The sequence below is a fragment of the Chaetodon auriga genome, chromosome 24 (genome assembly GCF_051107435.1).
Source record: "Chaetodon auriga isolate fChaAug3 chromosome 24, fChaAug3.hap1, whole genome shotgun sequence".
NCBI classification, from domain to species: domain Eukaryota; kingdom Metazoa; phylum Chordata; class Actinopteri; order Chaetodontiformes; family Chaetodontidae; genus Chaetodon; species Chaetodon auriga.
In genome coordinates this window covers 6642723-6658261 of record NC_135097.1, presented here as the reverse complement: position 1 = coordinate 6658261, position 15539 = coordinate 6642723, and the positions used below count along the sequence as shown (strand labels likewise).

The window sequence follows — 15539 nt, the reverse complement described above, 5'->3', positions numbered from 1 at the left end:
GAAAATCTTTGTTCCGATGGTACATCAGAGTGATAGCAAAGGTTTATTTCCACATGATAAAAATGACGGAAATGAGCATTTTTGATATGTGTGTGTATGTTTTTCAATGTGATAAATGTGCATTTATTTATTGCTGAGTCCTGTCAAAGGAATTTTTTTTTTGTTTACTTCGTGATAGACAATAAAGTTTTTTCTATTCTATATAAACTCGTGAATATAGTACCACCTCAACAAACTGCAGCGTTAAAATGTTGACTACGTAATGTATGCATCGGTTGTGCCAATCCAATAACACACATTCACATAGATCTTCCTTAAAAGGGTCATTTATGATGCAGAATGAATATTTTGAGTATTTTTTGCAGATAATACTTCTGTATTTGAGATTTTGAATGCAGGACTTTTACTTGTACTGCATTATTTTTGCATTCTGGAACGATATTCCCACTTTTTACTTAAGTTGAGACTCAGAATGCTTCAACTGAACTGACGTAAATTACTTAAGGTAGTTAAATTGGGTTTGGGGTTTAGTTTATGACGTTGCATTATGTTTTTGTTTTTGTTTTTTTTTTCACAATAGGTCAGTCATCTCTTTTCATAATCAATAACAGGTTACTTTCTTAAGGAGTTCAGGGAGCAGTGATGATACTTTTTGTTTGTAGTCAGACAATATTCACTGCAGCTCAACACGTGACTGATTCCAAGCCGTCTGGGCACTAATGACAGCCCATCTCTCCACCCATCAGAACAATTACAGCATGAGTCAATGAGCTTCCATATTGCTGCTGACATGTTCACATGAAATGCCACAGCAGGCAATATCATGCTCTGAAACGGGTCAGGGAGCCGTGGACAGAGATAGCCTACAGTGGATGCAGTGCGGAACCCTGCTGACATTTTAAATATGTTTGACTCCTCTTATGCGTCTTGACTTTTTGCTCTTGATACTTCCTCTGCTGTAAGTGATCCGGGGAATTAGAAATATCTGAGATGTTAATGAAGACTCATACTCGGTGCAGACAATATATCCTACTTAAAGCCGTGCAGCACGTCTATTACAGCCATGATTTATGACTGGCCGCTTTATGAAAAGTGAAAAACGACAGAGGGGTGGTATGCTGACTTGCACAGAGTCGAATAAAGGCGGGCTGAGCACTCAAGAATGTGACTCGTCCACATGTTGTCAGAAATGCTGAGCACGAGCAGAGCGCAGCGCACCAGCCTGGGAGCGCACGGAAACTTGTAGAGACTAATCTTATTATTGCTATATTTTCTTTTCTCTTTAGTTCGACTGAGAGAAAATACACAATTTTGATCCATCTCATCCTTTGGAGCATTTTTTTTTTCTTTTCTCGCAAGAGCATGACGAATGCTGTTCCTATGACTGATTTCACTTGAGGCTACAGTAGGAGAGAAAGCCAAATGGAGACGTTTACAATACACGACATGCTCATTAATTCGACCGATCTGAACAAGATTTTATGCAATTTTGGTATCAAAAATATTTCGTGCGAGAACGAGCAGGAGCCCTCATCCGAACCTCAAGGTACTGTGAATCTATTTTATATATCTATCAAATGCTATGGAGTATCCTGTCGAATAGTTCATCATTTCACTCTTGATTTGATGTTGATTTTATTCCAAATGCACCCAGTTCCCCCCAGTTTTTGCCAAAAGAGCGAGCGCTTTGGGCATCTTTTTTCTTGCGTCCGTGCGCATTACGCATATGGCTCAGGTCCTGTGTGTATGTTAGGAGTGACATATGTTGTCACTGTACACTTGTTCTGCTAATGTCAAGTGAAAAGAAATGCCGCTATAGACTTAAGAGCAACAGGATGGAGAATTGAATGGCACATTTCTATGGTTAAGATCCAAGAGGAGGGATACAACATGAGAAAAACTCCAATCAGGCTGATTATAAAGCTTCTCCAAGAGATAAAAATAATAATATCCTGCACATGCTGACCATCTGACTAATATATGATTAGCTGAATACGACTATTTTAGGATTATTAGAGTGAATTTAGTAAAATAAAGAGACAGTGTGAAAGAGTGAGGGAGAGGGTGAGTCAAAATAGCACCGCGCTCACATTTTAAGAATGCGTGTGCGCCCATGCGTCTCCTTCCACTGTGTCTCAGATATCAACCAGACGGTGCGGATCGTCCTCTACAGCCTCATCTTCCTCCTCAGCGTGCTGGGCAACGGCCTCATCATCACCGTCCTGGTGAGGAACCGGCGCATGAGGACCGTCACCAACCTGTTCCTGCTGTCCCTGTCCGTCAGCGACCTGATGGTCTCCCTGGTCTGCATCCCCTTCACCCTCATCCCCAACCTCATGAGGGACTTCATCTTCGGCAACGGGATATGCAAGCTGGTCATGTACTTCATGGGTGAGTGAAGTGGTGATGCCAGATTTTCTTTATTTATATATATAATTTGATATTGTATGAAAACACCAACAGCCACCCAAAACATTGCCATATTGGTGAAATCATTGTGGAGAAGATGCTAAATTTGGTAAATTAGTTTGATTTTAATTGCATTTTTATTATTATTATTGTTATTATTATTACCATTGCACTGGTGACTGTATTATATGTCAGAGAGAGGCTAATTGAAGTCATCTCAGGCCATGTTCTGCACAAGGTTCGTTTCCCTGCATGTTGAAATGCTCTTGGTGGTTCAATGAGCTAAAAACAGCTCTGGTCGAAGGAAACATGTTGTCAGAAAGTGCAGATTTACCTGAAGCCATATTTGCTGCAACTCTTCTGTTTTCCCTGCGACTATATTTATCACCTGCTGTTTCCTGCTCTATTCCACAGTGGATTCAACAACAACAATAATAATAATCATAATAATAATTAGAGGAATAATGAATAATCAGAGTCTTGGGGAAATGATGAATGGCGTGAAGAGTGATGTGGGTAATAACTGGAAATGAGCACATCTATATCCAGTCAATGTGGGGCCATAATAACTGAAGGCAACAGAACTTTAAATCCCCGTCTACTAAAATCTGGGTTTTGCTTCTTCTTGTTTCTTCACTTGGACGTTTGAGCCTCACGTGCAGAATGATTAGAGTTTGATACTAAAGGCTTTTTTCACGTTCATGCTGCAGGGTGAAAATTCCTCACTCTGATTCTGTGCTTAAGACGTGTGTGTTCATGCAGGATTTTATGAAGTGAACCTCCGAGAACACAGACTGAGAGTGGACTTTCCACTCAAAGCTATGAGACAGCAACAGTGTCGTCCTGTAGGAGTTGTGTTTCCGGCCACCCGGCAAATGTAATATTCACACGTGTTTTCTGTGTTTTTGGTCTCCACCACGAAAGGTCGGATCATATATAGTTATTAAAAACAACTGACAACAATTTTAGAGAGTTTCACAGGCAGACGGCGAACATGAACCCCATCCTACTGTAAGTCAAGCAGCCACAGCAACGGCACAGGCAGGAACTCAATCACATCAGGGATGTGAATCAGCTCGACCTTGGCTTTAATTCGCCTGTGATTGTCTTCTGCTACCTCTCAGAAAGACTCTGATGGGAGCTTGTAATAAGGTGCAGTCATTACAGATAGTGCACCCTTACTAATATTTCATTTTCATCCAATTACAGCTCCACTAGGAAATCCGATTTTCATTTTTCTCCTTAACTTCCTGTTGCTCCATTTAGCCGTGGTGAGATCAGAGCGCTGTCATCCAGGGTTCTTGCCTCATTTGTCCACATGTTTATCTGTTTATGTCTCGCTACTCGCAGATCGTACTCACAGCGATAATTTGCACGTATTTATAGTTGGTCTTGTTATTGTTAGTAGAGTGTGTTCACGCTGATCTGTAACAGACAGCGCAGGACGTGCTCTGTCACTGCGCGGCACTTCAATTTAATGTGACGACACGCTAATGTGCCATGGCGTCACATGGACTACCGTCAACACAGTGACATGCTGTGGGTGTTACAGAGCTCATGGCAGAGGGAGAATTTAACCTAATTAGAATAATGATATCAATTTGGGGAAATACACCTAATTCTCTTTTTCACAAGAGAAAATTGATTGAACTCTGATGTCTTCCCCTGAAGTATGAAGCTACAGCGGGTTAGCTTAGCATAGCATAAAGACTGGAACCAGGGGAAATAGCTAGCTGGGCTCTGTCCAAAAGTTAAAAAATAAACCCACTAGCAGCTCCAAAGCTCAATATTTAACACATTACATGTTGCTTGTTGATACAAAAAAGTATCAAAACATATTGTGGTTTTTGGTGGTTAAGCTAAGCTAACCGGCTACTAGCTATGTAGAGAATGGCAGACTGGCAGTCGTCTAACTCTCGCCAGATGGGGATATGTGTCAGAGTATTTCTTGGCATGACGCAGAGTCGTGCAAGTCACCGCAAAATGTTCAGTCTTGCCGAGAGATGGCCGAGATGTGACGCTAAGGCCAGCAGCTGGTTAAACCGGTAAAACCGCTACATTATGTTGTTTTTAGAATTTGTTTCTTGTGCTTATCAAACAAGGTATCATGTGATATAGTGAGTATGAGACGTGTTGGTAGGTGTGTAGGAATAGTTCAACATTTCAATTGGTAGATGAGAAGATCCCGTTCTCTAATGTAAAGCTATTTCTTGGATTTTCTGACCTGTGCAGGTGTCTCAGTAAGTGTTTCCACATTCAACCTGGTGGCCATTTCCCTGGAGCGCTACAGCGCCATTTGCAACCCTCTGTCCTCCAGGACGTGGCAGACCAAATCCCACGCCGCCAAGGTCATCACCGCCACCTGGGTGGCGTCCTTCATCCTGATGCTGCCCTACCCAATTTCCAGCACCCTCAAGCCCTTCACCCGCCGCAACAACAGCACGGGGCACATGTGTCGCCTGGTGTGGCCCAACGACGTCATCCAGCAGTCCTGGTGAGCCGAAAATAAGTGCATCAGGGAGGGTCGCACCTTGACTGTCCCACCAGGGTGTCTTCACACTCAGATTGTGTGGCAGCTAAAGTAGCCCACTGCTATTTTCAGATGGCCCTTTCATTGATTTTCTCAGGCTGCTGCCGCAGGTGAGAGACGGCCTCTTGGGGAAATCTGCAGGCTTGACACAGATCTGACCCTGTGAAATAAAAGCATACATTTCAAAATAATTTCGGATAATAAACTCAGCCTGTCAGGACCATTTATTTCTGGAGCATATTGGAAAAACAAAAAGTCCTTTCCCGACCGGATTCAAAGTCTTTTCACATCATCACAATCATGTTGTCATGATGATGTTAGTTTAGACTGAAAGGCAGAGGTTTCTAAATTTAGCAGAGCAATTTGGCTCTGGTGTTGATTTAGATTAGACACAACAAACGCTCGTTTGCATCTAGGCTACTTACTCCCCTAAATTTGTCCCTTGCAGGTACGTGTCCCTGTTGTTGCTGCTCTTCCTCATCCCCGGGATCGTCATGATGACAGCTTATGGACTCATCTCCCTGGAGCTCTACCGGGGCATCAAGTTTGAGCTCTCCAACAGGAAATCTGGCAGAGGTATGAAAATAAAACACAGCAAGTGAGCAAAAGCAGGCATTATTCTCCATTTTTAATCAATTCTGAATGTCATAGTGAATAACTTTACCTTTTAATAACTTCCCTTACCTGTCTCCACAGTATTAAATTCACTGGTTTCTACTGAAGACGTAAATCTTTAAAAATGCATCTCAAGTTTTATTTGGAAAAAAACGAAAATAATGTCTGAAAACAGCAGGGCAGTGTCGATTTTAGGAGTAAGAGGTGCATTTCTTTTAGCAAAGTCGTCTGTTTGACCCCAACTTTCCAAGTCATGGAGGCTTTGTGGCCATTTTTTATGCTCTTACACTCTGGCCTTTTTCTTTTCTCTCCCCTGACAGACAGACAATCAAGCACTGGCAGCATCAAGCCCGGTGACAGCGACGGCTGTTACATGCAGCCGTCGAAAAGGAAGAGCATCACCGGCAATTTCGCCAACGCCAGCGGCAAGCACATGCTGGGCCGCGTGTGCAGCAGCAGCTCTACAGCCAACCTGATGGCCAAGAAGCGTGTGATCCGCATGCTCCTTGTCATCGTCTTCCTCTTCTTCCTGTGCTGGACTCCCATCTTTGTGGTCAACGCATGGCAGGCTTTCGACCGGCGCTCGGCCTACCGCCTCACAGGCGCCCCCATCTCCTTCATCCACCTGCTGTCGTACACCTCGGCCTGCGTCAACCCCATCATTTACTGCTTCATGAACAAGCGCTTCCGCCAGGGCATGCTGGCCACATTCACCTGCTGCAGCTGCCTTAGGAAGAGCGGCGCAGGGAACGGCGGCTTAGCGAGGTCACCCGGAATCGGAACGGCTAAAGGGGAAGTGGTCAGATCAAGAGCGGAGCCAAAGGCCACTGAGCAGAATGGTCATACCCCGCCGACCGGAGCCAGCACACGCTTCACCTACACCGGCATCCGTGCCTCAGCCTGGAGTGAGCTGACTTAAGCTGGACTGATTCTTGTGTGTGTGTGTGTGTGTGTGTGTGTGTGTGAGAGAGAGAAAAAGGGCTCCGGCCTGACTGCAAACACTTGAAGGGAATCTGTGGCGTGTTGTCTTAAAGTAAAGCCCTCACTTATGGGACTAGTTTATGAGCAGCTACGTTTCTTTAGCTCGGAGTGTGACGTGATGCGGGTACAGCTGTCAATGACTGGGGAGCAGAGGTGGTGTAAATTCAATGCTCTCACATCCAGATGTTTCTCTTAAGCCCGCAGTGTCCGGGGCGGATGCCTGGTCATATAGAGCTTTGAAGGGCCTGCGATAGGAAGGAGTGTTTTTATGAAGCAGAATACCAATGAATGCAGTTTACCACAGTTCATGTGTGTGCTCAGTACAGCGGGATCGCCTGCCACACAAGCTTAATTTGGGACAGTCAAATGGCTGAGAGGAGTACTCTACAGTATACGTTTCAATGGCCTTTGATGCTTTTAGGTTGTAGAAATTGATGTTATTTTGCATGGAGAGCGGACAAAAAAAGTAAAGTTTTGCACAAGGACAACAAAAAGCTGTGCAACTGGACTGACAAGCGAAAGAGACAAAGATACCTCTGAGCAACAGTTAAACAAGAAAACAAGAGTCAGCGGTAGTTTAGCATCAAACTCTCTGCAGGTTTAAAGAGGAACAGCTTCCTGCTCCAGTGTCAGGTGCACAATAATGCCTCGAAAAAGCTGGAATGAACAGGCGTGTCGCTTTAGCAAAGCTACTCTTAAAGCTTCCAAATGGAAATAAAGGTTAGTCTCAAGTTAGCGCTGTTGGAGTATCAGCTGAGCATACTCTGGACAGAAAAATCAAAGTTTAAGCATCTAACCACTGAGTGGACTGCAGAGGGCCCAGAGAAAAACAGGTTCCCACAATATTTAGAGCCCAGCTGCACCGTTACGCGAAGTATATCAGGGTAAAAACACTTGAGGAACATTGACTGAAGAGATGTTTTAATCATTTAATTGTCCTTCTTTGGGACCAAAACTATTTCAAATGTAAAAAAAAACAACTTGGTGACTGAATTCTGCTTTTTTTATATATGTTAATTGAAGGAAAGAAGAAGGTGATTCCAGATCTTTCAATGGTAACGCAACTGACATTTTTGGGGAAATCACTTCTCTTTCTCCACAGCATAATGAGCTGGGAGGTCGTTAGCTTAGCGATTAGCAAGACTGCAGCAGGGGGGAAACAGTCAGCCTGTCTCATCCAACGTCCAACACCTTTCAAGACCATGTTTCACACTTTGTGTCTGGTTTTCTTTATCCTTACTCAAACAGAGGAAGTAAAAACACATTGTTCCTGGTTGTGTGCTAACGCTCTGTGTGCTAAGATAAGCTAATGGCCGCCTGGCTCTCGCTCCACGCTTTTGACTTTCTGTGGCTGAATGATTTAAAAACGAACGGCTGCCTGGAAGTAACGTAAACTATTCACGACTTGAAGGAAAGTGGCTAAAACGTGAATAATCCCTGTTTGCTCCTTTCATTTCTTTTAGAAGCTGGAGGGTCGAAAACACGGCTGTCACACTGCGGCGTAACTGTACTCAAAAACAATCCTCCGGTGCACAAACAGTCCTGCTTTCGTCCTTGACCCACTCTGTGTGCGTGTCTGAAGGGTTTGTACTGTGTGTAGAGAAGCCTTATCATTTTGTGGGACTTTGAACACCTGTATCCCCTCCACTTCACAGCATTACCCAACTGATTTCCACTGATTCATACTGTTAAATATAGCAGCGTCAATGTAGCAAATTACTCCCCTTTTGTTTTCTTGCATCAGAGTTGTTGCGTGATCTCGCCGTTGTTGTGTGAAGTCTTTTTTGCTTTTGAAGTATTTGGTGTACAGCCCGATTCCAAAAAAGAAGTTGGGACACAGTAGAAAGTTTTAAGAGTTTCTGAGCCCATGTCGTAACATCCTTTATCCAATCATGTGTTCACAAAGTGGTGAACCAGGACGCCCCTTTCATACCCAATCATGACACTCTCACCTGCTACCAATGAACCCGTTTACCTGTGAAATGATCCAAACAGGAACATCTTTCCCAGCCTTTAGTTGCTCCTGTCTCAACTTGTTTGAAGCATGTTGCTGAATCAAATTCAAAATCAGCAGATCAATGAAGGTAAAGCATTAAATATATTGTCTTCGTGCTGTTTTCAGTCGAGGATTAGCGAATCATCGTCCCACCTTCTTTTTGAATCGGGGTTGTAATTGCATGACAATGTGCCGATTTGGTGGAAGTCCTGTTAAACCTGTGGGCACATAATTGAATGTAATCCCAGTGATTTTCCAGGCTTGTTATGTGCGTCTGAGAGCAGTTCTCAGAGTGGAATTGTGTTCTTTTTGTTATGTACAGACACACAACCCATCTCCGCGTACCCAACGTCTGGTTGACCATATAAAGACCTTGAGTGCCCGGCGTGCAGCGACATCGGCAAAGACTTGGGGCAGAGTAACTTGGAGCTTTTAAAGGCTTTAATAAAAGTGGATCTAAAGGACAGAGGACATTAGGGCCCAGACAAGTGGCGGAAAGAAAAGGGGGAATCTGCTGGGACTTCATCCCAGGGATAAGAGCTCCATTTGGGCTTTGCTCGATGCCCAAAGGCCTCACCTCCTTCACCCTGCAGCCACTGTGCTTAGCTGTGACTGGGGATGAAAACCGCTCCACAAAACGTTCTCTGCATAAAAGACGCACAAGTCCGGGTTATTCATTTGTGCTCTTTCAGCTAAAACCTGAATTAATTGGAGTAAAGTGTCAAAACGTGTCCGACGATGAAAAACAACACCAAGTGAGATTTTATATCACTTTTTTTATTTCTCATTTTTATGCCAATATTGCAAGTTTTTTTTGTCTCGTTTTTTTTTTTTCTTTTTTTCTTCTTTTAATGACATACAGATTTTGAGCAATGACCTGGAGCTGCAATATGTACAAAAACAAACTAACGTATGTTATCAAAAAACCGTCCCCTTTGTTTTGACGTTATTGCTAAATGTTACAAACGGCACAGGTTTCTACCATCAGCAACCCTTTGAGCACTGAGTATACTACCACAATGACACCTCTGCTTACCATTTACTAGAATAATACACAGATACAGTGAGAGTGAAAGATAGTGAAAGGACATGAAGAAGAGGAGGAGGAGGAGGAAATGATGACAAAAAAGTGATCCAACTGTCGCAAAGCTAAGCAAGACTGCATGTTAAAAAGAAAAGGGTGGGTGAGAGGGTGGTGGTGGTGGGGGTGGGGGTGGGGGGGCTCCAAATGTACATACATAAACATGAGCGATAAAGAGTGAGGATGAAATGTGTGTGAGAAAAAGAAAGGTTAGCGCTCTGTAGTGCAAACAGCCAAATAGTCTTAAGGAGAAGTAAGGCTGAGTGCGACAGAGAAGGGCTCCACACTCCTTTTTTTTTTTTCATTTGTTTAAAGCTGCCTCTCACTCTGCCCTGTTTTGTTTAGCAGTGCATGAAAACTACATTATAAAAAGACATTTGGCATATTAGAGGATACATACATTGTTCAGAGCTCATTATAAAAAAAAAAAAAAAAAAACCACAAAGAACAGCTGCTTTTGGAAGAGCAAAACAAGTATGACCAGACACACGAAGAGAAAGAAACCGGTTAAGATGTTTTGTAAAAGCATCGCGAATGAGATTGAGATTTTTTTTTTTTTTTCTTCCTCTCCTCTCTGAAAGCTTTGTCGCCCGGTTAATACAGCGTGAAGAAGGCATGTAACATTACTTTTGACTGCTTTTTACAGTTCATCCCCTTTCTGTGTGAGGCGTGTTATCAAGTTATTCTGTTTTTCCTCCCTATCTCGCCAGACTCCAGGCGTCTGAAGAGAAAAATCAACTGTAAACCAGCTGGGATTGTCAAGGCGACACACTGTTTTTTTTTCTTTTTTTTTCCTTAAAAAAAAAAAAAAGCATGCATCACCCCCCCTTTTATTAGTTTGAGCGAATGTGACAAAGCTGCTCCGCTCAGACTCGCGTGCAGGCGATGAAGAGGAGCCGGGGGCGGTTAGCCTGAAGAGGCCGCTCGGCATGTAAACAAAAACCCCAAAATATCCGAGCTCGAGGGGGAGGAGGGGGCGGCGGGTGGGGGTGGGGGTGTGATGCTAATGCGGATGCTATGTTAAACACTCGCTGAATTTAGAGCTAGTAAACATAGAAAAAACACTCAAGTTAAAAATCTACAGTTAAGATTTCGTGACCTCCATCCTGCAGAGTAAAGGGTTCGGGTCGACCTGCGCAAGCGCCAAAAATCTGCGGGTTTGGATGCTACACCACCGCTCGCTGCAGCACCGACTCCTCGACGGATCCGGGATAGACAGGAAGTGGCCTCTTTCAAAAAAAAAAAACACACTCCCAGGCCAACCTAGGCAGCACGGGCAATAATGCACTTTTTTTGTGTGTGTGTTGACGTAAGACAAGGGGAGATTTGTACCAATAATTTAAAAAATATCAATATTACAATATAAAACATTTAACATTAATGACTGACAGGTGGGCAAGGGTGGCGAAGTGGGGGGGGGGGGGGGGGGGGGCATAACTTAACTTTTATCTTTTTTACATTGGAAAGGGGGTGCAAGCGAATCCTTTTTTGTTCCTATTTCAAGGGTTTGTTGGTTAGAAAAGTTCAGAGATACTTCATTAAGCAGACATTCAAGTTACAGTATCGTTGTTCTTTTTCCCCGGAAGAGTTTTTTTTACAGTTGTACTGTAATACTAAAATCACAAGTATTGCCTTTGAATGTTTCTCCACAATTATCAGACATTTGGATCCTGGTGGAAGACAGAAAAACCCGAGCGAATCCTCGAGGTTTTCCTTTGTTTTTTTTTCTTTTTTTTCCGAGAGCGGTTGGAGCACACTTTGAAATGGAGCGAGTCTGACTCAATATTCCATTACAGCAACTACATACGACACTCACACACACTCGCACACACTCGCACGCACCTATTTGCTGGCTGGTGATCTAGTGCTCAGGCGGACAAAGACGATGAAATGACCTGTACAATATTGCTGTTCTGTTTGGAAATGCACATCTTCGATAATACACATTTAGAAGGCCTTTATACTCCCACAGGAGACGCAGTCGGCATGAACACAGATGAGTGCAACTACTCAAAGTACACACGCTTGTTTCTGCAAAGATATTAAACCACAGGAGATTTGTTTTTCCAAAAAAATAAAAATAAAAATAAAAACAAAAAAGGCTGACAGGAGCTTACAGCGCTCGTGAGACATTGTACCAAAAGTGAGAAGGTGCCGGGCACCGCATGAGAGTGAAACAAAAAAAAAAAACGGGCTTGTTGTACTTGTACACCGAAAATGAAGGCGGAGAGATCCGTCAGAAGGCTGCTTTTGCACGACGACGCGGTTCCGGAGCCGCAGCAGTGAGCTGGAAACAGCAGAGCTCCCGTGATAAGAAGCGAGGCATTAGCTTGTTTTTTGTGCTCTGCAAAGGTTCTTCCAAGGTGAGTAAACAGCAGATAAGAAAAAGGTGAAGTTTTTTTTTTTCTTTCTTTCTTCTTTTTTTTTTTTCTTGTTGTAATTGAAGGTATCAGTAAGGCCACATTCAATTGAAAAGTGTCTTTTTTGGAAGAGAAAAAAAAAAAAAACCCCGCTGGAGTTAAATGCCACCAGAACTACAGCACACACTGGAAGACACCTCGCTGGGTGTGGAGACAAGTTTCACGACATCATCCGATACGCTGACAGTGACCAATAGAGCAACAGATACAGGATATTAGATATGTGACCGGTTTGCTTGTGTACACAGTAAGAATATACAGTACTAAGGCTATCCTTTTTAAGTCGATGACTACGCTTGTTACATTAGTCTGAAAATGACAAACTGACTTGATTTCGTAACGAATGGAAGTCTGGTTCTTGATGGATTCTGCAAACGTAGCTATGGCTCCATGTGAGATGTACTGATGTGTATACTTTCCAAAGGAGACATAGCGCACATAGAGTATTGCAGGCAAGGCAGAGGCGTTGCTTAAAGCTTTTCTTTTTAAAGACTTCATAAAAACCAATGATAAAACATAGGCCCTCTGAGGTTTTTCCCCAATTAAAAAAAAAAAAAAAAAACCTTCGCTTATGTAAATAAACAACCCAGACTTCAGATTTTTTTTTTCCCCCAACAGAAGAAGCAAAGAGTATCAAAACAAAACAAAAAAAAAAAAGATTCAATCCAAAGACTGAAAAAGCAGGCATTTGTAGTCAGGTCGTAATCACATACAGGTTGGGATTTTGGACCTCAAAAGGGGGGAAAACAAAGCCCAAGCTCAGAGGAAGAATAGAAACTATTTGGTAACAAAAGTGTACTATATGTTTAATACAAAAAAGGTATGGAGAAAAATGTACCTTTACTAAAGCTTATACAAGATCCTTGGTCCATAAAAACTATGTTATCGTCACGTTTTATGTGAGTCCCTCTGCATCCTCGCGCTCCCTCCAACAACAACACATCCAGCCCCCTTCAGGGAACCACAAACGAAGTAACACGAAACAAAAAGGAATAATTATAAAACAAGTGGTGGGAGGGGGGCTGGGGGGGGGAGGCACAAACAAAAAAAAGGATTTCTTTTTTCTGTGGATGTGTTGTTGTCGTGGCTTCCATCCTCGCAGCCGTAGAAAGGTGCTGGTGCTCTGAGCCTGCAGGAACTTCACTCATTCCAAACACCAGAACTGGACAGGCGGGTCCCTAAAGTAACCACAGGAGAGGGGGCGTGTCAAGGAGCACTTTCGCTTATTCCTGTTGGCTGACAACGTGGTGATGTCACTCCTCCTTCAGATCCCCCCCCCCCCCCCCCCGCGTTCGCTCCGTTCTCCCGCCAAATTTCTTCCATTTCAGCTTCTTTGTATCCAAACTTAATACGCAGCACTTCAGAGTGAGTCAGTTTTTGTTTATTATTTCCCATAGTCTTTATATACCTTGTGGTACATTTGCTCTCAAGGCATATCGTATTGGGTGGCCCCCTGTGTGCGTTAGGAGACCACAGCTGCGGCGGTGGAGGATGAGGATGTGACGCCGGCGTTGGAGGTGCTGTTGGGGCCGTAGACGCCGGGGCCGGCCTCCTGGCTGCTGTTGCTGAGCAGGCTGGAGTTTCCGGCCCGCAGGATGGCCCCGGCGGCGCTGCAGTGTGGCCGCGGCCCGGGCTCCGGCGTGTAGGTGAAGGTCAGTGTGGTGGAGTAGATGATGCCGTCGTTCCTAACCAGCGTGACGGGCACCTGGACGGGCTGCCGCACCCAGCGCCAGCCCTCGCGGAAGGCGGAGATGTCGGGCACCACGCACAGCATGCTCTCCGCACACCTGCAGCGTTTGGTGGGAAAGAAGCAACACGAAGAGCGACGTCAGAGAAAGCAGATTCGGTCAGTCATACATCAGTACTCTTTGGGTTTTGGACTGCTGGCTGCACAGAGGATTTCTTGAAATGCCGAAGCCGCTTTTTTATAGGCAAATTGGTGATAAAATGGATGTTATAATGTGAGGGGTCTGCAGGCCTGCACTCAGGGAGGTCGCACTGTAGTCACATCCCTCCACTGTCTGGGACTTATTGCTTGGTGGGTGGTTCTGATAAACACATAAAATCCAATCAGTCTGTAAAACATGACAGAGGAAAAGCTAAAGCTGTGGACTTTTACAAGGGTGTAAAGCTGCAGTGCCTTGGCTCTTAAAACGTTTTTGGCTGGACGTTATGTGACTCGACTCGCGTGATTTAACACCAGCTGAAATCGCTAAAAGCTGAGATGACTGTTTGTTTCTTGCATTAGGTGGCCGTGTCGTGAGGCATTCAGGAGATGTGCAGCACCGAGGCTGACAGAGAGAGGCTTGAAAGCTTTTCTTAATTCAAATTACAAAACTTATTCGCACCTCCATCATATTCATTAAACTTAGAGTTCGTCATTATCTATGTCTGCATGATCCCTCATCAGTCCTCAAATTAGCTGTAATAGACAATTTGTATGCTAATAGGCCCGAAGATAAATTCTTGCTATGGCCCTAATCTCAAAGACGAAATGGAAAGAGCTGTTTAGGTAAATTAAAGTTTATGTAAAACGGGCACAAAAACGCACAAAAGCCAAAATCAGACACGACCTTTAATGAACATGAAGCCGAAGCAAAGACACACCTGTACATGGTCTCAGCCTCGACGTCTCCGAACCAGACCCGCAGATTTGGAGTGAAGTTCTGTCCCGTCAGCTCCAACATGGCGACGTCGCCACCGCCGTTTAGCTGCAGACAGAGGAGATTCAAAGGGTTTAAAGCCTGCACTGGGAGCACAGTTATGATCAGCGATGCGTTGGGGGTTGTGCGTCCGCAGCAACGTCTCTTCGGTGCGTACCTGTAAGCTCTCTACCACAGGCACGGGGGTGACAGGCGAGTGGACGGGGCCCATGCCCTCGTAGAAAGTGTATTCAGCCTTGTCTGTGCTGATGATTGTCCAGGAGGCGCCGTCGTTGATCATCTCCTTGTTTGGTTCCTTTGGGCATGGAGTGGCCTGGCAGAAGGGGGAAGACACGACTTTAAAATAACCACCAACAACTACACCCAATCACGACTCCTGAAGACTGCAATGATCAATCTCGCTGTCCTAAAACATCCGCCGCATTTCGCTGCTTATTTCTGAGCGCTTGAGCAATCATCCTCAATTGTGTGTGAACGGTGTAAGAGGAGATGTGAGGGTGGAGTGACCTCACCCGCGGAACGGGTGAAGGGACGGAGGACGCGAAAGGGTTTTTGGGGAGCGAGTCACTTACTTGAAACTGGATGATCCTTTCTTGGGAAAGGCACAGGTACATGCGTTCTGTGTCCTTCAGGTAGAAGGCACACTTGTGGAGCTGGGAGACGGGGTCGTCGGCGTCCAGCAGCGCCGTCTGCTTGTCCACTTTACGGATGATCTGAACGGGAAAGACGGAGAGAGGGATGAGTCAGCTGGGAGGCGGACGGGAGGATGCGAGGGGGCAGGAAAAAGAAAACAAGGATGAAATTCGAGGAGAAACAAGGAAGTCACATGATTGCGAAGGAAAGA

The 15539-nt window shown here is 44.5% G+C and overlaps 2 protein-coding genes across 2 annotated transcripts in view; one reads left to right on the top strand and one right to left on the bottom strand.

Moving 5' to 3' along the window:
• Positions 1-1422: 1422 nt before the first annotated feature.
• cckar (cholecystokinin A receptor) lies at positions 1423-6473 on the top strand. The gene is made up of 5 exons (XM_076724919.1): positions 1423-1546; positions 2140-2391; positions 4642-4903; positions 5388-5515; positions 5875-6473. The coding sequence occupies exons 1-5, from the start codon at positions 1423-1425 to the stop codon at positions 6471-6473; spliced, it is 1365 nt and encodes a 454-aa protein (XP_076581034.1).
• A 2814-nt stretch (positions 6474-9287) lies between these two features.
• Positions 9288-15539, bottom strand: part of rbpjb (recombination signal binding protein for immunoglobulin kappa J region b) — a 46652-nt gene continuing 40400 nt past the window's right edge. Inside the window, exons 8-11 of the mRNA XM_076724918.1 lie at positions 15268-15408; positions 14853-15008; positions 14640-14743; positions 9288-13819 (exon numbers count right to left, since the gene is read on the bottom strand). Coding sequence (XP_076581033.1) covers positions 13495-13819; positions 14640-14743; positions 14853-15008; positions 15268-15408 — 726 coding nt within the window. The 3' untranslated portion in view covers positions 9288-13494. The remainder of the gene's footprint in view (positions 13820-14639; positions 14744-14852; positions 15009-15267; positions 15409-15539) is intronic.